This window comes from Pholcus phalangioides, unplaced genomic scaffold (genome assembly GCF_987345545.1).
Source record: "Pholcus phalangioides strain wild (caught in Gottingen) unplaced genomic scaffold, Ppha-v1.0 ptg000022l_1, whole genome shotgun sequence".
Classification (NCBI taxonomy): domain Eukaryota; kingdom Metazoa; phylum Arthropoda; class Arachnida; order Araneae; family Pholcidae; genus Pholcus; species Pholcus phalangioides.
The window spans coordinates 22,416,043-22,443,986 of NW_028301615.1; the positions used below are offsets into that span (position 1 = coordinate 22,416,043).

The 27,944-nt window shown below is 35.8% G+C and overlaps 1 protein-coding gene across 4 annotated transcripts in view; it reads right to left on the reverse strand.

Moving 5' to 3' along the window:
• ClC-c (chloride channel protein 3) overlaps positions 1–22,086 on the reverse strand; it is a 61,443-nt gene extending 39,357 nt beyond the window's left edge. For 2 of the 4 annotated variants that reach the window (XM_089249774.1, XM_089249773.1), the window contains exons 1-3: positions 21,878–22,086; positions 15,543–15,787; positions 12,176–12,262 (exon numbers count right to left, since the gene is read on the reverse strand). In XM_089249774.1, the coding sequence (XP_089105900.1) occupies positions 12,176–12,262; positions 15,543–15,762 (307 nt within the window). In that variant the 5' untranslated portion in view covers positions 15,763–15,787; positions 21,878–22,086. Of the gene's footprint in view, positions 1–3,725; positions 4,300–12,175; positions 12,263–15,542; positions 15,788–21,877 lie in introns of those variants that run through there. The other 2 variants (XM_089249775.1, XM_089249776.1) reach the window with 2 other exon arrangements.
• Positions 22,087–27,944: the final 5,858 nt, after the last annotated feature.

The window sequence follows — 27,944 nt, forward strand, 5'->3', positions numbered from 1 at the left end:
ACTTTTGAATAGAGAGGTTGAGGTACTTCTGGAATAAAATTCCGAGGTGGATAAAAATTAATCGGGCTCAACTGATAGTAATTCTCTGGTGATGATTAGTGCTAAATTCTGCTCACGACGTGGCTGTTTTATGATAGCACCTGCATCCATATCAATGAAAATGTTCGTTAGCCGAGGCAGAAAAATCACGAAAAAAAAAAATCTTCGTAAGCAGAGGCGTTCGTTATAGCTGAGGTATCACTGTACTCGTATAAGCAGCAATTAGTAGGTGCAATACAGGGAATTCATTTACATGATGAAAGTAGTGTTTCACCTTAAAAACTAGTATAACTAAATAAAATTCAATATAATCTACGCTCGTTATTACGACCCCGCGTTATAGCGACCATTCCATCATAACGGTCGGTAAGATCAGTCCCAATAACGACTATCATGTTTTCCTTTCGATTTTAACGACCCTCCCAATATTACGTCCGTTTTTAACGAGACGAAGGGTTTCGTTATATTGAACGTCGACTGTAATCGGATAAGCGCTGCCAGTTTTGACTCGTTCTAAGCTCCGATCTTTAGTGAGTGGAATGAGCTTTCCTGGAACGTTCAAGCTCCTGTGTCAGATATTTTCTCGCAAATCGAAGCAATCATTTTCAATTAATTTTATTTGCACGTTATTTGGATTATTCGCGAATTCACTGAACGAATTATTCGTTAATCTCGCTTATAACGTTTAACGTTATAAGCAGGAAAACGATTTTAACAGGATAACTCGATGAATAATAGTGAAAGTTTTGGACCACGAAAATGAGTCGTTCTAAGTGGGAAAACGTTCTAATTGGGAGCATTATGAGCGGGATCCACTGTATACTCATGGAAAACTGGCATCGGTGAAGAATTTGGACAAATCATTGTAAGACTGAACCTTCAGTATCTACACATGAATGCATTATTACATCCCCCCCCCCCAACACAATTAATAAACACGGCAAAAAAAAAAAGACTTTAATAAAATTAAAAAACGTATTGAATTAGGTTATGATTTCTTTTTTCTTTCACGAACTTGCGTATCACTCATTTTGATCAAATGAATAAATGAATTGAAAGCCAAATAGACATTACTTTCAGTTTGTTTTCTTAGGGTGAAATCTCTATCATATTTTCTCCTTTCAGAGCTCATCTCATTTACGCAATGTGAACAAGGAAAATAAATTTCGCAGAAAAAGCCGTCCCTTTTCCCACACGAACGTGATTCATCATCACGCGCAATGACCAACATCAAAAATAAAATAAACGACAAGCGATTTTCCTGGAGCCAGCGTTTTTAAGCGAACGTGTACGTTTGTTTCACGCATTTGGGACGGACCCATTCTTCTGATGACGGCGCTTCAAATAATATCAAAGTAATGAAGCCGAGCGTCGGGGAAACGAATATGAAATGCATAATAAATAATACAACATGTAGAAGAACCGAAAAGATACAAGCACGCCTCTGATAAATAAATAGAAATATCAAATACAGATACTATAGAGAAGGACCAATGCCACAAACACCTGCGCCACATGACAGGAAATCGGTTGGTATCCCGCCGAAAATAATATGTAATGGGGGAAATAGAATAAAGAGAAGACTGACAAAAAATAAATAGAGAGGAAGAATTCAATTTTTCCTCCCATTGTCTTTTTTTCCCTAAAGATTTCATCGTCGTGATCAGACGCACTACTTATGCGAAGTGACAGTTCACAAGCTACATCACCTATACCCTACTGGATGGTGATGATCCCTCTTTATTGTTCCGTACAACGACCTCGAGACCATAAATTTCGCATCGTAGCGGGTTATTTATTTTCCGACAACTTACCGGCCGAGTCAGCGACCGGTACAACCAGGAAGACTAATAGAAATGGGTAGGAAAAAAAAAAAACTCATATTGCAACGGCATATAACATAACAAGTCATTGATGATGTCGACCGAAAATCCGTAGGATCAACAAAGATAAGACCAGGATTTGTGGTGTTTTTAAATGACTCCAGAACTCACTAAAAATAATATTGGGTAATGAGCATATTAAATGGTGCAAATTGAAATTCAGTGAAGAAAGGGAAAGGATTGATAGCATTACTACAGTATTCCGTCCTATTTCTTAAAACACCAGTAGGTTTTAAGCTCTTCTTATGCAACGGATTCCACGCAGAATTCTCAGTTCCGGTCCGGTTTTATAGGTATTTCACAAGATGAAATAACATTTGGATCTTTTTGTGGATGTTTTCGTTTTTCTTTTAAAGGGAGCGAGAGTGGGGTATTGTGCCTGTTGTGTGGCCTCGTATTTGCATTTGAAGGAAAAAAAAATACATATCGATGTATAAATTTCGAAACTAAATTTTTATCACTTTCTGATGTTCTCATTCATCACGAGTGACGAAGTACCTAAATCTAAATAATATCATACAAAAGTGGAAAGGTACGTACACGCTTTTATTATAGTGCACACCTGCCATACATTTCAAAGTTATCGACTGTACGATCTTGAAAGTGTGGATTACAATGGACGGACGTAGGCAGGTGCGAAGGGTACAGTCGCATCGTGCGCAAAATATTAGAGGCCGTAAAACTTCATCGAAATACTTTGAGCATCCTATTTTCGCTTCAACTGCGTGACCTCAAGGCCAAGACGGGAATGGAGACGAGACCATGTAATGGGAGGGGTTCTAATGGATTTCATTTTGACTTCAACGAGGCAGCATAAGTTGAGCACTGTAAGTAGTTTGTACAGCGGCAGCCTTCGAACAAAAGCCCGTATACCACCAAACAAGCCAGGCCGGATGGGTGCGAAATTTCATGAATTACGTCTTTTATTAATAAACGCAATAAAAATATGCACAGGAGGCCCACTGGGTCAGGGCTTTTAGCTGGGCACCTCTGCGGTTATCCTCAGTAACTTGACCCGAAGTAGTTTAAGATCGAGGATCCTTCAATTGGATAATGATATCGATGATCAAGGCCAAAACACTAGCTGGTGCTCCCAGGGTTGCTCGGGGAGGGGGGAGTTAGACTATTTAGCCGCGAGACGTCTGTGAAAAATAATTATAATGATACTCTATTTCTCGCCTCTGCTGACTATCGTGAACCCTGTCATACCCCCAACCTTGTATGCTGATATTGTAAAGCATTCGTTCCCAATTACATATCCACTTTCCAGAGGCTCCGCGGACGCTCCAGGAAAATACGTCAGTAAACAAATAAAAACAGACCTAAGAGACTCCGTCGTCGAAATATATTCTACAAAGTGCACCGTGAGTCAAAGAAAAAAAAAGTTTAAAAGCCTCTGTTGAAATAAAATTCCCGCTCCCGGTCATGCGGATTACATTGACTATCCGAATTATTAGTACTCATACTTCCGGAGAAAGAAGAATGCACACACGCACGCTTTAAATTGAAGAACAAGGCAACTGTATTGACCCTTTAAGCGGCATTGATGAGATATCTCGCTTCTTTGAAAGTCCCTTATTTTGGCATTGGCAAAGCATAGATATTTTGTAACGTCGATTTCTCAATGGAAAACTTTTGCCCTATACATCTTAGTTTGCACCTGCTAAAAATCCGTAGGCAGCTTACTTAATTGAAAAAAGATATGCCATTTTACAGGGAGTTTGATTTCTGATGTGTCACTTAAAAACTCAGAAGGAATAGCAGTATAAAAACACTGACTAATGATTCCAGACAAATACTCACCATCGTTGGTAGGAGTGATGACCTGCACGATCCTATCGAATAGCGCCGACGCCGGTTTACTCGAACCATTCGCGGTCAGCCGTATCGGTCGGTCAGAGACCGACATTCTATTTTTTCTTTTTTTCTCACGTATCCCTGATTCCAGGACAGTAGGGTAACGACAAAACAACAATCAACATTTCTCGATTCCAGCTGCAGTTAGTAATATTTACCGGAGGAAAAGAGTAAGAGATTTATTCCCACGACTGATGATATAAGCTCAAGACAGCACAAACACGCGAGTATGAATTCACGCACATAGATATGTGATTATATCAATGAAGAGAGAGATGACTTTCTGACAGCAAGCTCCAGGAAAACACGAACAAATAAATATTTAGGGAACTCAAAGTATGCACCGAAATGAAAGCTGACAACCCAACTCAGAAGTATTTTCCAAACATAACGAATAAAACTACGATACCGAAACTGAATATTATTATTTTTGCAACCTTGGCAGACACTACACAGAGCTAGCTCGTCGATACTCACTACCAAGAGATCATACTAGGTTGTGAGAGAAAGCGGGAATCGCGGCAATGCGTTAACTCTGCTGCAAAACCTGAAAAAAAAGGACGCCAAGGTAAAAATCGCCAACCCAGAAAAAAGGAACTCATGTTGCATGCATTCTAAAGAACGAGAGAAAAAAAAAAAAAAAAAACGTTCTCCTTTCTGCCAAGAGTTTTCTTTCCTATGATGTTGAAGGTTTACTACAGTACGTGTGTACAAAGATTTATTTCCATAATTATTTTGTGAATGAATAACTGTCCTTAAATTTACATTTTACTTTTTTTTGTTTGTTCTAAGTCTGTTTTGAATGAGCCTCCAAGTGCAAAATGGAAATTTTGCTTACACTTACAGAGCTTTTAAAAAAAAGTGAGAAAGAACTCTTCAAACTCAACTTGATTTTTTTATAAGCATTTTCCCGATATTAATTTTGTTTTGAATTTTACTTTAACCTTTTGAATCGTAAATGAAGTTGTCAATGAATTTTTCATATATTTTTTTGCATAGTTTGAGTCTTTGACATAAAAAAAACGTAAGAAACAATTTAATTATTAAAAACTGAAGGTTAAACTTTAAAAATCGTTGTTTTTCTTTTACCATCAGAAGGATGTAATAATTAAGGTTTTTTACAAACTTCTTGGCCCAAATTGGCTTTCAGCATTCAAAAGGGAGTTTTTACCCTTTTTTCCCTCCTTGAATCTATTCTTATCGGGTTTTGTATTTTTTTTTTTTTTGTTTGCTTTCTTCAAAAACAAGATGCTCTATAATGACTACTGGATAGCTTAAACTTTGTAACATTCTAGGGGGGAAATTGTATTGGCAACTTTCTCCACCATCATTTGACTACTACTAAACCAGACATGCACCTCGTCCATATTGCTCTGCGGAACTTCTAACGAATTGGTACATGTTGGAATGTGCGTGTATGTACAGTGAACCTTCCGTGAAGTTTGTTTCTGTGTAATGCTTATTATGTGCAGTGCTGCCATCTGCAATCAAATTTTTTTTTTTTAACTGAGTTTTTCTCAACTCAGTGATTGAAGTGTAATGAATGAATAATTATACCGTTGTAGGCCTGTTGCTCTCTGCGGCGAGACTCAACGGGGAGATCGGTTCGCATTCGCGCCTTGAAGTTGGGAACCGCAGAGAATCAACTTTAGCCGACCACCACTGCGGCGACGGTGGGGGTTGAACCCGGATCCTCGCGATGCGAGCCCGTCACTATGACCACCACAGCGGCACCACCATTTGACATCATATAATTACACATTAAGTCAGTGGTTTTCAAACTTTTTGCCAACCGCGGCTACCTTGATTCAATAAACGTTTATTCGGAGGCTTCCCAGAATAGTCCAATAAAGAAAAACCTCAAAGCACTCAAAAGGCACACATCCATATCCAAAATTCACCGCGACAACCCTGACAGGGGTTGGCGACACACTGAGAAACACTGTATTAAGGTTTACCACAGTTTATAGCAGTTAATTGAAAACCCTGATTCAGGAGATACACAATAAAACCGCAAGAGAACTATTCTGATAACTTGAAGTTTTTGAATCTACTAATCATCTTTGTCAAGATAGCACAAAATGCATCAAATTTGTCAACTCTCATTCACAATTTAGGTTAAAAAAAATTTTCCCTCTCCATTGCATAGCATTTTTTGTTTAAAGCAAATGGATTTTTGCACAATTTGTTGTCAATGCCAAAATTATAATATAGAACTCATGGAAGAATACCAGATTACCCATAACTAGATAAGAATCTAATGAGTGATAAATCGATTTTGGCCATTGATAAATTTATCATAGCTTTTTGTCATGACCTTACATATCATAGTAAGAACAACATTTTTACATTCAATGATTTTTTTTTTTTTGATTTAATAATCTGTCAATGATAAAATGAGGCTTTTAAGAAGGCAAGATATTTGGTCAATGACGCTTAAAGAATTAGCATGGATCATATCTATATATATAAAATTGATTTGTGTGTGTGTATGCTCTCTATACAAATCTACAATTTTAGATCGATCGTCGCCAAATTTTGCATATATATCAAATGGGACCCGACTTGATCGATAGGCTACTTTAAAATTTCGTCAAACGGCAAATGCCCGAAATGAGCGGAAAAACTGTCAGGCAACAATGGTTATCGGACCTCAATAATCACTTTCGGAACGTTTACTTTGGTTACCGTGGTTTCCTAGCAATGCGTTTCAGACATGCATTATGCCTTTATAATGGTTTGCCACATTTTCAATACTCCCAGTAATGAGGCTTTTTGAATCATCAGCATCGCTTTGAGGGTCAGGAAAAGGGTGATCCTAATAGAAATCAGTGATAAATTGCCGATTTTACTGTAGAAATGCGGAAATTTTGTGGGGTTTTCTGTCACGTCAATAATTTAAAAAATTGTATAGAATTCTCGATTTTTGAAATATTGAGTTCGATTAGAGATATACGAAGCCCAGAAAATTTAATATGATGTAATTAGCCGGACCTACTTTTGAGTTGGATATCCATGCAGTAACATTGATTTCAACTTTTTTCTTTGCTTCTCAAGCATGAAAATTAATGTCTCCATATTGTCTTTTGTTATTCAACCGCATAAATTCATGTGGGTTAGGATATTTTAAAATTAATTATGGGCCCGTAAAAAGTACATCGAAAAAATTCCACAGCTTTAATTAAGCATTTTTTTGAAGCAAAAACAGGCAGATGGATAAATTAAAGTTCGGGGGGGGGGGGGGAATCGAAATACCTCGCACCCCTTGAAAAAGGGATTTTAATTTCTACGTTTCTTGGAATCTAGATTTGTTTATTTCAAGAGTTGCGCAGGAAGTCGCCATATTGGGTACCGTGGACACAGTTTGTATGTCCCTCAAAGAAAAAGGGAGATATCACGTTATCCAAAAAGCCTCATTTAAGAAAACCTGGGCAACGCCGGGTATTATAGCTTATCAATATAAAAATACATGCAATAAATGTAAATTTTATTCCATATTTCCTACACAGCAATTAACCCTTCATATCCTGATAGTACTTTAAAGTACCAGGTTAAATAATTTGTTTTGAACTAATTGGTTCAAAAACATTGTTTTTTGTCTTTAATTGGAACTAAAATGACCTGCCGAATAATTTACATAACTATTTATTATCATTTACAATTATACTTTTACTTTAATTAACTACAATTTTCTTCTTATTTTACTTTTCAAAATGTTGGATATAAAGGATTAATCAAATTACACATATTCAACTCTTCCTGTACCACATTTTCTTCTGTTAAAAAAGTTATTAAACATTGAAAAATGTGGATTATCAACTGCTGCAGACAATCCGCAGAAAATGATGTTATCAGCCGGATGAGTCTGAATGTGAAGGCTTATGACTGAACTGTAAATTTCGTTTTGTGTGTAAATAAATTAACAGAAAATCTCCTTAATTTTGTTCTATATCTCCACAATATTGATACTTATATAAAAATCAAGTAGCATGTTATATCTAACCATCTCTATGGAGAATAGCATGTAAAGTACAGTAAACCTTTGACACATAACTGATGTTGGCTTCCACTTTTTCATAGTGTCAAAGCTTAGTGTTTCAAATGAGCTTTCTCTCATACATTTCAAAGTCATGAGAATATTTACTTGCAACTTGAAGCATTTTTGGCAAAATTTTTTTTGTTTATAACTGAAAGTGTTTGTATGTCGAAACACACTGATAACTTAAAATAACGCTGTAAATTCCATTTAAGAGTAACTGGATTTCCCAGTCAGACCACTGTATAACGTCACCTCTACAGATAGAAGAAAAATGACTTCATAATGAATAAGTCAAATTCGCTAACTATGCTGACAGAGACATTTAGAAGCTGATGTTATAAGCACGTTGACATTAAAAGCTGATGTTATAAGCACGTTGACATTAAAAGCTGATGTTATAAGCACGTTGACATTAAAAACGACACTATACCAAGATCTTACCGTATCCAGTTTTCATTAAATAAGATATTTCAGAAATTTTTTAATGAGCATACACTCTACTCACACACTTATAAAGAATAACAAAATGAAATGAACTAAAATAAAATTTTGAAGAATCAAAACAATTTTTACTCAAATTTAAAAATTTTCAGAGCATATATTTAACATTGTAATAAGTCAATAATGCTCACTCAAATCATAATTTCTTTTAGGATGATAAAGAAATTTCTACTTTATAATCTCAGACTCTACGATTACACACATTATAAATATCCTCTATTGCTAAGGGTAATTATTAATCGTATCAATGAAAATACTAAAGAATTAGCTTAATTCTCAATTGCATACATATACACGTGGATGATGGCCATTAAAAATGATAAATTAGCAATTATGATTATGAATTATTAATTATGATTGTCTTCATAATCATGATTACCTACCTAAATTTTTATAATCACAATAAATTTTATAAATGAGAGTAGTAACTTGATAAATTTTCAGTATTCACTTACAGATTACATTTTTAATGATGGAATAATGAATTCAAAAATTGATTAATTTCACTGTAAAAAACTGAATGATGAAACTTACAGACTTGATAAACAAATTTAAGTACATCTACATCATGAGATCCAAATATCCAAAACAAATTTTCAGAGTTTCATCATCAAGCTGCCTAAGAAGTTGTCATTAAAAAAAAGGGGCAAACATGAGAGAGTTGATGCACTCTATTATGATTACTCTGAGTGACACCCCCATGACAAATTTTGCCACGAGGGGACAATAGGCCAATTTTGCCTTTTGGTCTGCAACAAAGGTGTCAAATTTTTCTCATTTTGTGGGCCACACTGGAAATACCCATTTCTAGACACAGAAAATATATAAATGATAGCTGATGAAAACACTTCCAGGCCAAGCTTAATTTCTTTTAAACCAAAGTAAAATAAAGTATCAAGAAGGACTGAGATCTTAATTTCACTTCATGTGGATGACAAAAAAATCCCACGGAAATAGCACTTGAAAAAAATATATAAAAAAAAGTATTAAAAATATTAGAACAGTAGGACCCTGATTATCTGGGCATTGAGTTACGTGTTATCTGAGGTACTTTTCATCAACCAATTTCAAAAATTAGGTCTTGCGGCAAACTGGTTCACTTTGTCCAGTTACAGAGAAAGTCCATGCCAGTGTTTCAAAAATGGACAATATTGCCCACTGTGTAGGGTGATGGAAACTACAAATACCACCTATGGTCCTATGCGTTGGCTTCATGAGGAGAGTGTTAGGCATTTTTTTTTCAGAAGGGGGGGGGGGGTACGACGAGGCATAAGTTTTTAAGACACATTATCTTGCTGCTTAAACCCATGGACTCACATTAACATCTTTCTACTGATCAAAGGTTTTTTTTAAACACAATTTCTTAATTTAACACAACACTACTTAGAAATGACAAGCTTCAAGTTCCAGTAAAATAAACTCCAGCAGTGAAAGATGACCGTGGCCTGTCAGTCACTGGAGGTGACAATCACATGCTGGTGTGCAAAGCCTAACAATAGGAAAAGGAAGTAAAATATGCAATATTTTCTGTCCATTTCATTGGTAGAATTATCTCAAAATGTTTACAAGGAGTACGTGCAGTGATAAGTAATTCGTAGAGCTCAGATTTCTATAAATTTGCATATTTTTTATCATGATTTTCAGAATTTAAGGCATATTTTCATATTTTAGAGCATTATTGTGCATATTTCAGTAGAACAATGAAGAAGGATCCCCAGCTCACTCTTCACTAGCTTCATTTCCAGCAAGACAATTTTTCAATGATATATACAATAATAGACAATTTTACTTTCCTTTGGCAATGATTGGTGATTTTTCGGCGATATTAGCAACAATTGACAATTTCATTTGTGTTCCTATGGTATCATTTTGGACAATTTTCGGACAATTAAGTGTTTTTCAAATTTGTCACGGGGCATTTAAATGCTCTGTAAATGTGCCACGGCCTGTTTAAGTTCTCTGTTATTGTGCAACGTTTCAGTTAAGTGATTTGTAAATGTGCCACATGGTTAATTTTTACAAAATGAGGTTTGGGGTCACGGGCCACATCAGATGACTCAGATAGCCTCATTTGGTCTGCGGGCCATATCTGCTCTAGAACACCACTTTGCCTGAGACTTCCCTAAAGCATTTAAGAGTGCTCAATGACAGAGAAGAATGTAATCTTCAAATTGTTATAAACTATATATACGTTAAAGTACATCGGTAACATTTGTATCATTTTGTTACACTGTAAAATAATTAAAAATAACTTTTACAGGGCTCCCACTCAAAAAATTAGAAAAAGTAGGAAATTTAAGAACATCCTGCTTTTAGACCACATTTAAAAAAAATTATAGCACTATTTCAGTATCCTATGAGATTGACTAAAACCAAATCAAAATGACAGAAATAACTTGGTTACAAAAACATTTTTTGGCCAAAACAGTGTACTACCAACCACAGATAATTCTCTCCTCACAATATAAATTATGTTCTTTTTTGGAGTCTTCCACAGTCCAGTCTGTCAACTCTCTTTGACAATGCACAACAAATTATGAAGACATGCAAGTTTTTTAAGAATAACACTCTTTCAAGACCACTTTCAAAAGCACAGTGCCAAATGCATAAATTACAAGGAGCAATGTAAATAAGTCAAGGTGAACTGGATGATTTTACTGCATTTCCCATCCTTTTTTTGAAGGGATTTCTTTTACATTTGTAATCTTTTTTGACAAATGAAACACTTTCATTTCTAGCTCTTTGCTGAGCATAGTAAATACTGTTTATGCCTCTGCATGCCCTAAAAATACAGAAGACAATGCTATTGGGTAGCATCAGAATCACTAAACCTAGAATAGGCCTATGTATCCAACTGCTTTGCTATGCAAACTGTTGTTTCACCTATACACAAAATATGCACAATAATTTTGAATGATTGATGAATGCTAGTTACTGTCCAAAACCATGTAGTAGTAAATACAAAATTGTTTTTTCCATCCAGACAGAAGTTTTCAATGACTGTTCTACTTGTTGAACTCTCAAACTAAGCAAAAGAAAAATTAATAAAACAAATGGTCCACATACAACCCCCCAAATAACCTTAAAAACAATACAATTTCTGCTTTGGCAGAATCATTAATTGCAATCTACTACATTTGTGTTATTTGGCAACATATCAATGATTCCCTCTTCAATTAAAATCAATTGCAACAATTTTGTTGATAAGATTTGATAGAAAAGTAGGGCAAAAACTAAGTAGGATAAAACCATGAAAGTAGGACATTTTACCAAAAAGTAGGAAAAGTGGAAGCCCTGCTTTTGTGCACATGTAATTTCTCTCTACCATTTACGTATTTATTGCAGTTAACCTAGCAATTCTGCAAGGTCTGTATTAGTTGAGATTTTGGTTATCCAAGTTAGATCCAGTCCACATTAGCTATGACAATTGGGGTCTTTCTGTGTATAATTATTTTTTGCTAGTTTGAAACTTCTTGTTGTGCCTTATTCGAGGCGCTGAGATGGAACACTAAAAATCAAACGCTTCTGAGCACTCTTTTGATTTTGTTCATCAGTATTTCAGATATAAAAAAAAGAAAAAGCAAACATATTTAAAGATCACTAATCTGCCCATTTTAATTTTCAATGAACTGTGAACACACACATTTTAATTTTCAGTAAACTCTTCAGTAAAAATAGATGTCAATACTTTGTTGCAAAACTAGTGAACTTCATACATGGCTGATAGAAATTCTTGAATGAAAATGAAAATGTTAAAAAAAAGCTAAAGAAAGGGGTTGTGGGGAGAATAAACCAAAAAAATAATAATAAGCAATCAATATGTCCCAATATGGGCGAAAAACTTTTGTTTTTTTACCTTGAAGTTTAGTAAATTCATTGTCAGAGTGATCACTATTATCGCCCTCAAGGTCATTCAAGAAAGAGTATTTTGTGGTGCCAACACCTAAAGGTAACAGTCAAACGAAAGAACAAAAATGAAAGAGCATGCATCAGGAAAAAGGGAAGGGGGAAAAGAAACAAAAATAGTGAATTAAGAGGAAAAAGCACAATCATGCACAATTAACCAACAACCAAGTCTTTCCAATCACCTTAAGAGAATTCTTTTTTGTGTGCCTAACATTAATAACAATGCAAATAAAAAAACAGCAGAAAAATCATTATAAAAATGAACAAAAGATTTTTTAACATTAATTACATTAACTGAAAAAAAATCAATAGAGATCATTAAATTCTTTATGTAAAAAATAAACTAATTATATGACCTAGTGCATCTTTTTGAAATCCTAATTTTGAAATTTTAATTTTTTTTAAATATTTTTGCTCATTTTGTTCAGCATCCCTCTTCTTTCGAATAAGCTACGTATGTTTTAAGATTGAATTATATGCAAGAAAATATTCAATAGACACACATCTGACATCAAATATATATTTCAATTGTCAAAAGTTGGGTACAGGTAGCTCCACAGTTGCAAGCAAACACATACACAAGCATGTGTTACCACTCAAGGCATGTATAAACTTGCTATATCACTTTCAATGAAACAGAAATCATGTCTTTAAAGAACAGAAGTTTTGTTGCAAAGTCCTAGATGTGATAATGAAATAATTGCTGCATGTTTTATGACCCTAAAAATATATAATTTTAACAACTAAATAAGATCCATTTATATCTGCTTCATTTTTGAGTTCACATAAGCTAAAACCCCAAGAACTACCTGTACTCAAATTGAGAAAAAAAAAAATTTTAATTTTAAAAAAATGATACTCACACATTTCTGAATAATACCGTGTAATGACATATAATGTTAGTTCTTAATACTGTTCTGAATAGTGCACAAGTTGATTTTATTTTCTATATTTGATTTTATTTACTATACAAAAAACATAATACCGTATTTCCCCTGCATCAGCCAGCATGCTAGGAATAACCATACTTCCCAGCATGCTGGGAAATTCAAGTTACAGATTAAAGAAAATTCTTAAATATATGCGCTCTAAAAATAGATTAAATTGGCTGATTTAAACCACATCTGTTCTCAGCATTTGATTTTTTTAAGTTAAGTAAATGCTCAATTTTTATTATTGCTATCATATTCTTGGATAAAACATATTTGCTGCAGTGAAAATTGTTATTTTATACCAATTCACATATTTTATTCAGTATTTAAATATAGAGTGATATCGGTCTTCCTAATGTATCACGCGACTCTCATGAAACCTGACGTTTTTTCCCAGCATGCTGGGAATGGACCAGATTCCACTGACATTCAAAAAGATGGTGCTCCATGATTTTTATGCAGTCGTCCAGACTTTTTGTAGGGTCTTGTTTTTGTGAAAGTTTTCCTTATTTTTTTGTAAAAAGGATCATTGATTTTGTGAAAAATGAGTAATTTAGTTAATCTATCACAAAAGAAATTCCAAATTTATGGTTTCATTAATTTTTATTTTGTGAAGGGTTCAGAAAACGGATTCAGATTTTGGCTGGACAGACCCCTGTTATGGCACGTCAGCTAATACAGGGGAATATGGTAAAGAAAGAAAAACTACAATAATGTCCCCAACTTATGTCCCACTGACTCAAGTCATCCCATATATGTCTTATTTTCAATTTGACACACTTTGAGAAAAGCTTCAAGACCTTTGATGTGATAGTCTTAGAGAGAAATGTTTCGCTAAAAGAAGAAGTTGCATTAAAAATATGAATAAGAAAGAATAAAGAAAATCTGCAAATCTACTTTGCCTATTCTTGAGGAGGGAAAGGCATTACTACTGGAAAAATTTACACTCACTTAAAGTGCGTTGGGTATTACTATATTTTAAAGCTACTGATCTTATATGCTCTGCAGTTTAAAAAGAAAAATTTCTTACTAATTAACTCACCATTTATTTTCATACGTCAAATAAGGTACACATATAAAGTACACAGTGGTTTGAAAAATCAAGAAAAAAAAATATGTGAGCAAAATGGCCCATAACAATATTGTTTTCGAATTTTCTGGGGATTAATAACCCATTTCCGTATTGGTGGATACAATCACATAAATTCTAAAAATTTTGTATTGTTCACAGACTCTAATTTATTAATCCCATACAGGAAATTTTTGGTGAGTACCAAATATTTAAATCAGAATTGCAACATCAGATTCGTCAAGCTCTGTGAATCATCCCATTATTGAAATGGTTACTGTTACACTGGTTTCCGAAATTCAAGAAACAAATGGAAATTTCTTTTACAACATGGAAAGCATGCAACCAATGTTGATAAAAACCTGTTGATAATCTTCATTACACTATGAAGATGGATCAAGTATAAGAGTTTTTACATACAGAATCCAGGTATCAAAAACTTATAATGCATATTTTTTTTGGCATAGCTGTCATCTACCTTTCTATACACTCTTTCTAGAGCTTCAGCAAATTTTTCATCCCACAGTCATAAAAAGTTGAGAATGTGTAAAGAAGCTAATTGTGCACCAAAAGCTCCACCTCTCAGAATAAAAACTTGATTATCAGCTAGTAATTATGTCTCATAATTTTTCTGGGATTTTAAGGGTATTGGTACATTAATTCTATTCTCAAAAGACAAAAAATAAATGTCATACACAATCGTAGACTGTATCAAAGAGTTAAGACAAAAAATAAGACATATACGCTCTAGCGAAGGAAAATCTCTATCTCCTCTGTAGCTTAGTGGTCAGAGCACTCGTCCGGCAATCGAGGGACCCGGGTTCGACTCCCGGTAGAGGCAGAGATGAGTTTTTTCCTTCCTTAAAAAATTAATATCTAAAATAATAAATATCTTCACAACATCCAGTCTTCTGTATATCTTGTATTAAGACAAAAAGTTGTGATCCTTATCTGCAGTGTACTGCTTCTACATGTCAATCCACACCACTAAAGCAGTGAAAGCAACATTTCAGAAACTGCATTGGAACCACCATTCCCTTGTCATACAGTCTAGACTCATCAACATTGACTATTATTTGTTTGACTTGCTCAAAAATGCATTAGTATGAGGAGAAAAGTTCCACCATGCAACAAACCATGCGAGAAGTGCATCTACCCACCCTCTTAGGAAAACCCTAGTAGAAATAGGTAACACTGAAATTTTTTGAGCACAACATATAATAAATACACTATTAAATATAATCCAACTGTTCAGTTTAGTTAAAAGGTATCAATAAGAAAATATTTCAAAAACAGTGCAACGACTCCAGCCTTACCATGCGAGTTCTCGAAGCTCCCTTCCATCGATCTTCCTCCTGTCGTTATGTCAATCATTTCTTCATCACTGCTATTGGAACGCTTGAGAGGAGATTGGTGAGTTTCAAGATGATTATTACCCAAAGTGTAATTCAAAGGTCCATTCACAGAATAACGTAAACCTTTTCGCATACCAGTTGCACCATGCTTTGACCACCTGACGAGAATGTCAGTTTCCATAATATTCACAAAAGAAAAATGACTTCTGCAAAATTAAAAAAAAAAGTCAATTGTTATCCATTCATGAACATTAAACTGACTAAAAAACTGAAACTGATGAATGCAAACTTGATAAAAATATTAACACTTAAACGGCCGCTCACAAGATTTCTTGTGTTTCAATGCTGAGATGGAAAAGACAGGCAACAAGATTTCTACATTTTTAATTTACTATATGTATTTTCATTTCAAAACGAGAAAATCGCCGGTCTTAGAGTAAGCCTATGGGAAATAATATGCAGTCATTTAAGTGTTAATAACCAGGTTTTGACAAGTCAAAAAAAAAAATGTCAGCAAAATTTCTTAAGAGCCAAGCATGTTACCCCCCCCCCTCCAAAAAAAAAAACACTCCTAAATAAAGTTTTTTTTTTTCAAACTTTTCTAGAAAGTAACGAATCCTTCCCATGTACGAAATCACACTGTCACAAAATCAGAAAATTTTGTGTCATCCTAACCTTAGAGTCCAATTTTGACACTAATCTGTAAAAGCCAATTTCCACACAAGAAAAATCTTTATGGTTTTATGCGTCAATCTATGTGGTGAAATATTTTGCACCGAACAATACATGTAATACATATAAAAAAGAAAACTGGGGGGGATTTTTTAGGATTGCACGGGGTGACTATGTGACCTGTTTTCCCCGGACGTTCCCACATTTTTCGCATCTCGAATTTTATTATTGCTATTTTTAATAATGTGATCTTAACAATCCAAGAGACCTGCATGATTTGTACAGGGAATTTGCCCTGTTAGTAACATCCATGCCCGAACAGGGATTTGGACCCAGACCTGAAGTCAGAGGCTACCCCCCCCCCCCCAACCACCAAAACTACCAGGCGGCAATGACTTTCATTTTATGACATCAAATAAAAAAGTTTCGTTTTGTCTCGTAATCTGAATGGAGTCTACTTGAAATATTTTATAATTCACCGAAATCACAAGGATTATAATTATTTTCCCAACTTACGGAAGAAAATTATGACTATAAATATGAATATTGCATCTCACATATTAGATATAATTAAAGTTGTTTTCATAGAATTCATTTCAATGCACTGGGCTTTTCAGTAGACCATTATTTCTCACTATTGCCAATTTTAGCAATAATTGGTGGCTTTGCTCATTTTTTTAATCATATTTGGCAACAATCTCAGATTTCATAAATGTATATATGTGAAATCCTAATTTCTCATATTTCTATGAGGAAAATATGGTCAGCCTGCGACTGTAAGGACTATTATTACTACTTAACCATACATGCACCCCATTACATATCCCTGTATAGAATTTCAAATGAATAAGTAGGAAATGCCTGAATGTGTGTTCTGAGTGTATATATGTAGGGTCACCAGATGTTCACCTTTTTGACGTCATTTCAAACATCCTCCTACGTTTCAGAAAATTCAACCTTTTGTACTGCTTTTTCAGGTTTTCAGAATTATTCTTTCTTCCCCGGGGAAAATTTTTTTCACTTGGGAAAACAGGGCCTATATCTCGTCATAGAAATGAGAGTTTGTCTTTTTTTTACCCGTTTGACCAATCACCTTTGAAATCACCAAAACACAAGAACCTAAGTTGCCTTAAAGCAAGGCAGATGCTTTTCTAACTACGGCACTGCTTGCTCCAGGAGAAGGTGAAAAAGGCAGTCGGGAAAAAAACCAGCTCTGGAAGAAGAAAACTGCAACATTCATTTTGAGAATGTTGTGCTCAACACTGTGAGCTTACCGACATCAAATGCGGGGTACTGAAGTAGAGAGGAAGGAGGTGTTACCTCTTCTATTCAGAAATAAAGAAAATAGGATGCAAACAACACTCAATGTTGATTCCAATAGCAAATCACCTCTTGCAAAAAAAGCAACGCTCCTGAAAGAAAAAGAAAACCTTCAGTGTGAAAGCTTTCAGAAATGCCAATAAATGTAACAAAAGGCAAGGTTCTTGACCTAAGAAAACCTTGCTATGCTCCAGGCAAAGCAATAGAACTGAGCAGATGGTGGGAACAATTCATTGTAAGTGAAGGAAGACAGATCAGTATTTGTTCTTTTTTTCAGATTTTTTTTTAGTGGTTGTTTTAGTTGGGAAAAATTATTGTAGTTGGCGGTTTTTTTGGGGTCAGTATAGTGGCACTATCTGTCGTGAAAATTGGAAAAAGTGATTTTACCAAAGTGTGCACATGCAGGCATCCTCCTTTCTCAGCTTTTGAACCTACTAAACCAGACATGCACCTCTTCCATATTGCTCTGCGGAACTTCTAACGAATTGGTACATGTTGGAATGTGTGTGTACGTATAGTAAACCTTCCGTGAAGTTTGTTTCTGTGTAATGCTTGTTACGTGTAGTGCTGCCATCTGCAATGTTTTTTTTTTAAACTATGAGTTTTTCTCAACTCATAGTGATTGAAGTGTAATGAATGAATAATTATACCATTGCAGGCCTGTTTCTCTCTGCGGCAAGACTTTATTAAGAGAAGATCAGCTTGCATTCGTGCCTCGAAGTTGGGAACCATTGAAAACCAACTTCAGCCGACCACCACTGCAGCGATAATGGGGTTTGAACCCAGATCCTTGAGATGCAAGTTCGTCACTATGGTCACTCGACCACCACAGTGACAAGCTTTTGAACCTTGTAACCCAATATATGTGGAGCTCCCTGACATATTTATCATGTGAGAATTGTGCTTGTTTCATGTTTCACTAGTGTTGCCATCTGTCTTCTATATTTTGAAGTAAAAATGGCAAATGATTGTGAAGCCAGAAAGAGTATTTTTTTACGGTAAGAAAAAATTGGAAGAATCCGGTTTCCGATCAGAAGATTTTAATAAGGCTAAAAAAATCGGAAGCCTTCGGGGTAAATCAGAAGCAGTGTCACTTACGCTAATCACATGCAGAAAATTTTAGGATATCACTTATAAGAGTTATCTATTACCTCTATATTTTCATCATTCATTTGTTGGCAATTTCATCCTAAATGAAATGCATATCTGTGTTGTCCTATTTTTTTTAGTAGCTGTAGCTATCTGAAGCCTGTGATTGGTCAAGCCCTGGCTACAGCTATTGTAAAACTTCTAAGTTACTGTTTCGCTGAACATGAATAGTGTTATACACATTTAACCTTAAAATAGTACCATAGAGGCAATAAAACTGATCCAAAAACCAGTATGATGTTATAAACAAATGAAATTAAACTTTTCTTTCTATCAAACCGAGCCCAACTCAGGTCTATCACCATCTATGTGGGCGATTTACACTACCTAGTGAGTTGTGCTTGAAGTGTAACTATGTGTGTACCTAACAGTGTGAGTGCGTATGTAGTGTTGTGTTTTGATTTTTCAGTGCTGCCATCTATATTTCGGAAGTGAAGTGAGTGATGTGTTATGATTGAATTACATTTGTACTGTTTGTAGGTCTGTTGCTTTCTGTGGTGAGACTTTTTTTAAAGGGGAGATCGGCTCACATTCATGCTTTGAAGTTGAGAACCACAGAAAAAACCAACTTCAGTCGACTACCACTGTGGTGACGGTGGGGTTTGAATACAGGACCTCGCGACATGAGTCCGTCACTATGACTACTTGACCACCACAGCAGCAATGAAATTAAACTGATGGCAACAAGGGCAACTTTCATAAAGTTACTTGGTAAGCACAGCAAAGTCTTAACAAATGGTTTTATATTGAAGATAACCACGTTTGTGCAACTTACTTCCACCTGCACTGAAAGTATACAAAAACATGAGATTAATTTATGTAATGAAATTGATTTTCTATCTGTTTGTGTTCTCAATACAAGTTTACAATTTTAGATCAATCTTCAAAAAAATGCATTTGATCAAGGATCCAACATGAACGATAGGCTACTTTAAAAGTTTGTCAAAACTGGACAAGGTCCATGGCGGAGACCCTTTAGTCCAACTTCATGTCTTATATATACAAGTTACTGGTGCCAAGGAGTCGAATATAGGCACGTGACAAAAACGTTGCAGAACAATCTCTACTCCAGAAGAATTTTAAGAAAAGTGTAGAAAACGTTATTATGGGAATTACTTTACTGCAGAATATTTCTAGTTAGCTGAGGGCTCATGGCAGAACAATGTGGGAGGCGGGTTACATAAGTTGTAGTTGTCCAAGAATGTTTTCAACATGAAAAATGAATGACAGACTATATAATATATATATAGATGAATTTGAAATATTTAACCACACTTCAATGTAAAATTTTTGGTTTAAAAAAAAATGTCATAGAAAAGTTTTAGTCGTAAATAATACTTAACTCATCAGCTTCTAAAAAAAATTGAATCAAGAAATATCTGATTATAGATTATGATCACCATGATACTAAAATACAACAAAACCCTGCATTTATACGAGTAACTGTCACAACTATTACACACCTCCCCATGCATTCACCACATGTAGGTTTGAATTGCAGTTTTAACATAGATATAATAATGATCAGTAGGATTTTTATATTGGGGAGGGGAGATGATTTCATAACTTTATTTTTGTTTCCATTAAAATTTGCCATCTGATGCAGTTGCCCCTTTAGCCCCCCAACCTCTAGTGATAAAGTAGAGCTTGTTTTTGTGTTAGTAATGCTGCCATCTGTCTCCTACATTTTGAAGTGAAGATGGTAAATGCTTGGATTTTCATGTTATGTAAGTCATGGCTCGATAAATTGTAGGTCGCCATGGCAAGTAATATAATCTCTAAAAATTTTCTATATGTGATTACTAGCTTAGAAGAAAGAAATATGCTTTGCTCCTAACACATTTGGTTGCAGCCTAGTTTTTTCATATCATGTTCAGGGTCTGCCTGCTCTCTGCAGAGAGATTTTTTCATATGAATAACCGGCTCGCATTCACAACTCAAAGTTGAAAAACCACAGAAAACCAACTTCGGCCAACCAAAACTGTGCCACAAACAGGGGTTGAATCTGGATCCTCACAATGACAGTCCAGCTAGATGCGCATAAATGACTACACCGCGTCAAGAGCGGGTATGGCAGGTTCGATGAATTTGAATCATGGCTGTGTGGGTCCTTGCTTGCTAGGCTTCCAAGGGCAAAGATACAGGGACACTGTCAGTGAGAGAACCGACTGATTTAATGTTTATACCAGAGCTTGACAAATATCTGGAGCCAGATCACTGCGGCGACTGAAAAATAGGTATTGGAACCTACATTTTTCTACACATAATTATTAAACTCGAGCAATAGAAATACGTTTGTCTTCAAAAATATTTGGTTGGGGTTCAGATTTTTTTCTTCTCGATTTGTCAAGCATTAGTATACATCATATATATGAATTGACATCATCATACTTTTCCCCACTCCCCCACGCCTTTCAAGTCTATCTCTGAATATGGGTTGCCATTGCCCTCAATTTTTGCACACCGGTGACAGTAACATCCAGCGGGAGGTCTGGAGTATCATTGTAACAATTTTCGTAAATGTTTCTTTAATATAGCTGTAATCTTTGTAAGTCTTTCTTTAATATAGAGACTCTATAACTTTCAGTTGGTGTGTGCAAATCTTCTTAATCGCCAGGGATATAAGAGTTTGTAATGGTAGATTTCAAACATATGGTAAGCTTAATCTTGTTTTCTTCTACACGTAAAACACTGGGAAGCCTCTAAGAACTATCACTTGGACAAAAGTTCCATGTTTTAATCCATATATAACTACCCACGCAAATATCATCAAAGGTGTTCATAAAAATTCACTGATCAAGATAACTTGGTATCAATCAATTATACCGTGTAATATTAATTCCACCTTTCTCTAGTCATATTATGGAGAGAAATTGTTAAAAACTTAAAGCCCCCTTCCCCAATGAAACAAACGGGACTCGAACCCATGAACCGGGTATAATTAATTAGTTATTTGATAATCATTATTGACTAATAATTTTAGATTTTCACAGATTGCATTTCTTATATTGCGGAACATTTTTTTATATTTTTCACTAATTATAAATTTGAAATAAAATAAAAATATAAAGCTATAGGAGATTACGCACTTAGTTGGTGTAGCCAGGAAATATGCGACTACTACTGTATATACTAATATGTTGCACAACACTTACCATCTTCACTACAAATTATTTGATTAACGTTGATGAGAGGAGATCAGGAGTAGTCTCGATATTTAAAACAGAATATTCAACATGGATGTTCAACGCACAGATTAGTCTCATAAATTATATAAACGTTAGTTTACGGAATTAAATATTGTAATTAAGGATAGTGAAATTTTTAAGATGTCAGACGATGTGAAGATTTGATTGGTAAGGGGCCTCTGCAACGGCTGGCTACCAATAAAGGTCGAAAAGAAACATCTTTCATTGGTCAAAGTCTCTGTGATGAGTCTACCGAGTTGCGTAGTTGGTGTTTTCTAATGTGACCATACTTGGAGAAAAACCGGAATATCTCATTGATGCACAACTCGCGTTAAATAACGAATGAACAATTGAAAAATTTCAAAGTGAACTTTGTAAACATACTTCCACTTAGGGTGACCATACGTCCCGTATTTATGGGACTGCCCCCCCGGGGCAGTCCCGGCATTTTCTGTTTTTTTGGCTGTCCCGACTTTTTAGCAAAAGTGTCCCGGTTTTTCCCGTATTTTGCATGAAGCTTACTTGAATTTTTATTCTTCATTGAAGTCAAAGATTGAAATTATTTTCAACTTATAAATTATATTATGATAACTACAACTATAAATGAGTATATGAATCTCCCATATTTGTCTTAGTGAAAATTTTTTTTCGTGGAATTCATTTTAATCCACTGCAATTAGCAGTAATGCTGCATTTCCCACCATTGTGATTTCTCCGTTATTTCAACAATATTTGGCGACTTTGTTCGGTTTTGGCGTTATTTTTTGGCGATAATTGGCGGTGTCCCGTATTTCCCCGTATTTGGAATCCCAATGTCCCGTATTTCTGTCGAAGAAATATGGTCAGCCTACTTTCACCAGATGAGTGTTTGATTAAAAGATGAGTTGGTCGATAATGCAGGATATATGGTCACATAAAAGTTCTCAAAGTTGGTAGTTGGTGAGTTTTTAATGAATGAAAAGATGACAATCTCGATTATCAGTAAATATTTTATGCGTGTGGATACCAGTTATAACATAAAGTGTTACATGGAATTTTACTATTGTTTTTTGTGTGCCCTGAAAGAAAAAAAATTAAATCCATGAAGATGCAAATATTTTTTTTACAGACAAAGCATTAAAAGTTTCAGTTTCTTCCATATTTCATAGATGGCAGCAAAAATTTCATTGTTAACACCAGGATAGGGTTACTAGGTTCTAAAACTGAGAAAGGAGAACGCCTGCGCGGGCACCCTGTCACATAATTTATTTAAATCTTCACAATAGATGGCGCCACTCTTCTGATCAATAAAAAACTGGCTACAACAATAATTTTTCCCAACTTTAAAACAGAACTGCTAAAAAAAAGCAGAAACAGAAGAAAAAATTCTGGGAATTTCAACGGCTATTGGTGAATAGCTGTGAAAGAAAACACACAAAAACATTCCATATCTATGAAGAAATATATGTTTCAAAGAGGAAAATTTTTTTTTTTCACAAGAAAAACAGAAAAATAATGCTTGAAACCTGAAAAGGAGGACAAAAGGGCGAATTTTTTTCTGAAACGTGTAGGAGTTGAAATGATGAGTGTTGTAACTAGGGTTACCAACCACCATAAATTTTTATGTCATTTCACGCGTCCTCCTACGTTTCGGAAAATTCGCCCTTTTGTCCTCCTTTTCAGGTTTACTTCAGGTGGAAAAAAAAAATTTTCCCACTTTGAAAAACATATATTTCTTCATGGATATGAGTGTTTTTGCGTTTTTTTCCCACACGCTTTTCACCAATAACCGTCGAAATTCCCAGAATTTTTTCTGTTTCTGTTTTAGCTGTTCTGAAAAACTATTGTGGGAAAAATTATTGTTGTGGACTTTTTTATTGGTCGGAAAAGTAGCGCCATCTTTTGTGAAAGTTTGAATGATTGACTTCACTGAGGGTGCGTGCGCAAGCGTCCTCTTTTCTGCTTTCGAATCTAGTAACCCTAATCAGAGCCGCAACTAGAAGCTTGGTCAGCAGGGGCAAGCAAGCATTTTGGCGCCCCCTTGTGATGTTGAAAGAGAGGTAAAAGTATGAAATTTGCGCCCCTTCTGGTCCAGCGCCCGGGGCAGCAGACCCAACCTGCTCCTCCCTAGTTGCGGCCCTGACCCTAGTAACCCTATTTACATCCCTTAAGCATTATTTCGAGTATTAGCTGGTTATCAATATGGCTGATAGATGGCGCCACCACAAGGCGACGCAAATCTGATGCAATTTTTCCAATGAAAAGACAGGTACAGGGTGCAGGGCCGCAACTGGGGGGGGGGGGGGGGGGGAAGCAGGTGGGTCTCGTGCCCCGTGCGCTAGACCCGAGGGGGAGCAAATTTCATTCTGAAACCTCTCCTTCAACATTACGAGGGGACGTCAAAATGAGCGCTTGCCCCGGGTGACCAAGCATCTAGTTGCGGCCCTGACAGGGTGTTCTACAATTTGAACAGATTTCAAAAAAGTCGGAGTTGGGAGAAGGGTATTGCTTTGAAAAAAAAAATAATTATGTCCGAAAAAAATTCCAACTCGTCGACAAATTTAAATCAGGGCCTATTTCTCGAATCAATGGTCAAACGGTGCACGTGCCCGTTGCCCACAAATTTTCGAGACCCATTCGGATGGCAAAATTGGTTTTTTTCGTGTCACATTTTTATTTTTTACAAAAATATTGACAAATATTTTTAATTTTTTTAACGACTTGGGAGACAAGCATGTCCCTCAATCCCTTTGCGCACGCCTAATGCCTTAAAAAATGCAAAATATAAAGGGCCCAAAAAAGTTACGTTTGCCCATAGTGCTCGAAGTCATGATGAGGAATAGGCCCTGGTCTAAGGACGCAAACTTCAACCCAGTAAGTCAATATCTGTTGATTTTTTTTAATGAATTTTTTTAAAATCCATCATATCGGGCACCTGCATGTAAAACCTGTAATGCACATAAATAGGGCCGCAACCAGATGCTTGGTCAGCCGGGAAAAGAACACATTTTGACGTCCTTTGTAATTCTGAAGGAGGGCCTAAAGGGTGAAATTAGCGCCCCTTCTGGTTCTGGCATCAGACCTGCCTGCAAACCCACCCCCAGTTACGGTGCAGCACATGAAATATTTTCAGAGTTTTCTTTTATGGATCCAAGCCCACCCCTCTGTAGAATAGTTTTGGTGAAGAAAATGCGAAATAATAAAATTTATTCTGTACTCCAGGGGTTCTCAAAGTGGCCTCCAGAGGCAACCTTTCTCAGAGGCGTCACGGAGAGCCACCCTTAGGGAGTGTGCGACAGGTGCTATCGCACCGGGCCCTGGCCCAGCGCTCACGAGAATGGAAAAGGTGACCCTGCACTCCAAAAATAAAATTTTATTTATATCAACTAACACACATTTTTTTAGTAAACACAAAGTGAGTTTTTTCATCTATTCTAAATTTTTAATCAATTCTGGAATTTTTTCCTTATTCTCTATAACTTGTGTATTCTGTGATAATTAGGGTGACCATACATCCCGTATTTCCCGGGACAGTCCCGGTGTTTTCTGTATTTTTGGCCGTCCCGACTTTTTGGCAAAAGTGTCCTGGTTTTTCCCGTATTTTGCATGAAGCCTACTTGAATTTTTATTCTTTATTGAAGCCAAAGATTGAAATTATTTTTCAACTAATAAACTATATTATGATGATTACAACAGTAAATGAGAATATTAATCTCCCACATTTGTCTTGGTGAACGTTTTTTTTTTTGTGAAATTCATTTTAATCCACTGCAATTTGCAGTAACGCTTCATTTCCCACCATTGTGATTTTTCCATAATTTTAACAATATTTGGCAACTTTGCTCGGTTTTGGCGATAATTGGCGATGTCCCGTATTTGGAATCTCAATATCCCGTATTTCTCTCGAAGAAATATGGTCAGCCTAGTAATAATGTATGGATCTATGGATGTTTTTTTTTTCCAAACCGAGCACAACTCAGGTCTATCGCCATAGACAATTTACTACCTAGTGAGTTGTGCCGGAAGTGTAACTGTGTGTGCACCTACCAGTCTGAGAGCGTATCTAGTGTTGTGTATGATTTTTCAGTGCTGCCATCTATATCTCAGAAGTGAAGTGAGTGATGTGTAGTGACTGAATATTTGTACTGTTTGTAGGCCTGTTGTTCTCTGTGGCGAGACTTTGGATCTATGGATGATGATTTCCGTCCTCCTGAAAAAATATATAAAATCGGGAAGGGGAGAGGGGTGCGCTAAGGAGCTCCGAAATTATTCAGATGCCTCTGGTCCTACTATAATTTTTGTACCAGGCCCCACGTTTGTTAAGGGAGGCCTTGCGTCCCGGTCTGCTGGTGATAACGTGTTGTTGATTTGTGTTTTTATTCTTAGTGCTTTGAATTGGTTTTTTTATGGGTGCAGAATATCTATAGGACAATTCACAATGGAAGGGCTCGTGATTTGTCCTGAGGGCCCAACAAAGATCCCAGCCATACAGAGTTGTTATGGGCCCTCATGTGCTGCAACTGGGCTCTTCTTCTTCTACTTGATAACTTCAGAGCAGCGATGTACGAACGAAAGAGTCGTTTGTTAAAGATTACTTTAGAACATTTGTGTGCGTCAGAAGGATAAATTACTCCAGCTGCTGCTGCCTATCGGAGAAAAACAAAGTTATCTGTTATAATTCTTAAAGTAAAATGATCGTTAATTTTAAACCCGATGTGAAGCATGAAAATGAACACCATGTGGCATGAAACTAATTTTATTTTTATTTTTGTGCTACATATTGGTGTAAATTTTGTGTGCTACAATATCCGTTACTATGCATGTTTGCTGCAAAAATTGATTTTGCGGCACACTTAAATATGTAGTGATTGATATTATATGGCACATCGAATTTGTACCAGTATACAACATGAAAAAAAATAGTTTCATACCAAATGTCGTTCATTTTCATTCTGCACATTGGTTTAAAATCATAATCCCACTATCGCCACAGTGGTAGTCGGCTCGGCTGAAGTTGATTTCCTGTGGTTCCCAACTTGAATCAGATCTCCCCGTTAAAAAGCCACAGAGAGCAACAGGCCTACAATGGTACAATAATTCAATCATTACACTTCACTCATAGTTAGAAATATTTATGGCAGATGGCATCACTATGACAAGCATTACACAGAAACAAACATCCCGTTAGGTTCACAACACATACACGCGCAGCTTCTAGTATAGCCCAGTCTTCCTCGACCACCTGCTAAAATCTTTTTATTGAGAAGAGCAGTAAGCCACGATCTGAATTGGCGGAGATTTAAAATCAGTATAATTACGTTATCATTACATATATGTACTACATTACATATTTACCACATTAATTCATGTATATTGTATATTTTGATTTTATGATTGACCATAATTGCATGTATCCACATAAAATTCATGTGTCCACCAGTATGAATCCTATAGGATCATCTTGAGGGATTTCTTCTGTTCTTTGCTTTTTTATGTTATGTAAATAACGTAATATAAATATATAATCCAATATAATCCAACAAATAAAATGAAATGAAAATAAAATAAAAATTAAATCAACAATCATTTTATTTGAAGAATTATAACAGACAGTTTTGTTTTTATTCAATAGGTGGCAGCAGCGCGCTATCCTAACGAGGTTTCTTGTATTGACAATAGCAAAGTGCAAAAAAATAAATAAATTATGATCAGTCAGATGGTCAGAAAATTTTCCTAATACAAATTTTTTTTTTCGCCGATTCGCAAGTTATTTTTCCCATTCAAGCCCGTTCGCGAAAATGTTCAATTAATTTCAGCGGTGTGCAATGAGGAAAAGGTTAAGAAACATTGAACTAAAACCATACAAGACACAGCAGGGGCGTAGCCAGAAATTTCGTTCGTGGGGGGACCACTTTCATTTTGGGGGGGGGGACGAAAGTGACAGAACAATGGATTTGGCCATCTTTTTCCCTTTTTTCGGTCATTTTCTCACATTTCGGGGGGGGGGACCAGACCCCCAAGTCCCCCCCCCCCCTCGCTACGCCCTTGAAACACA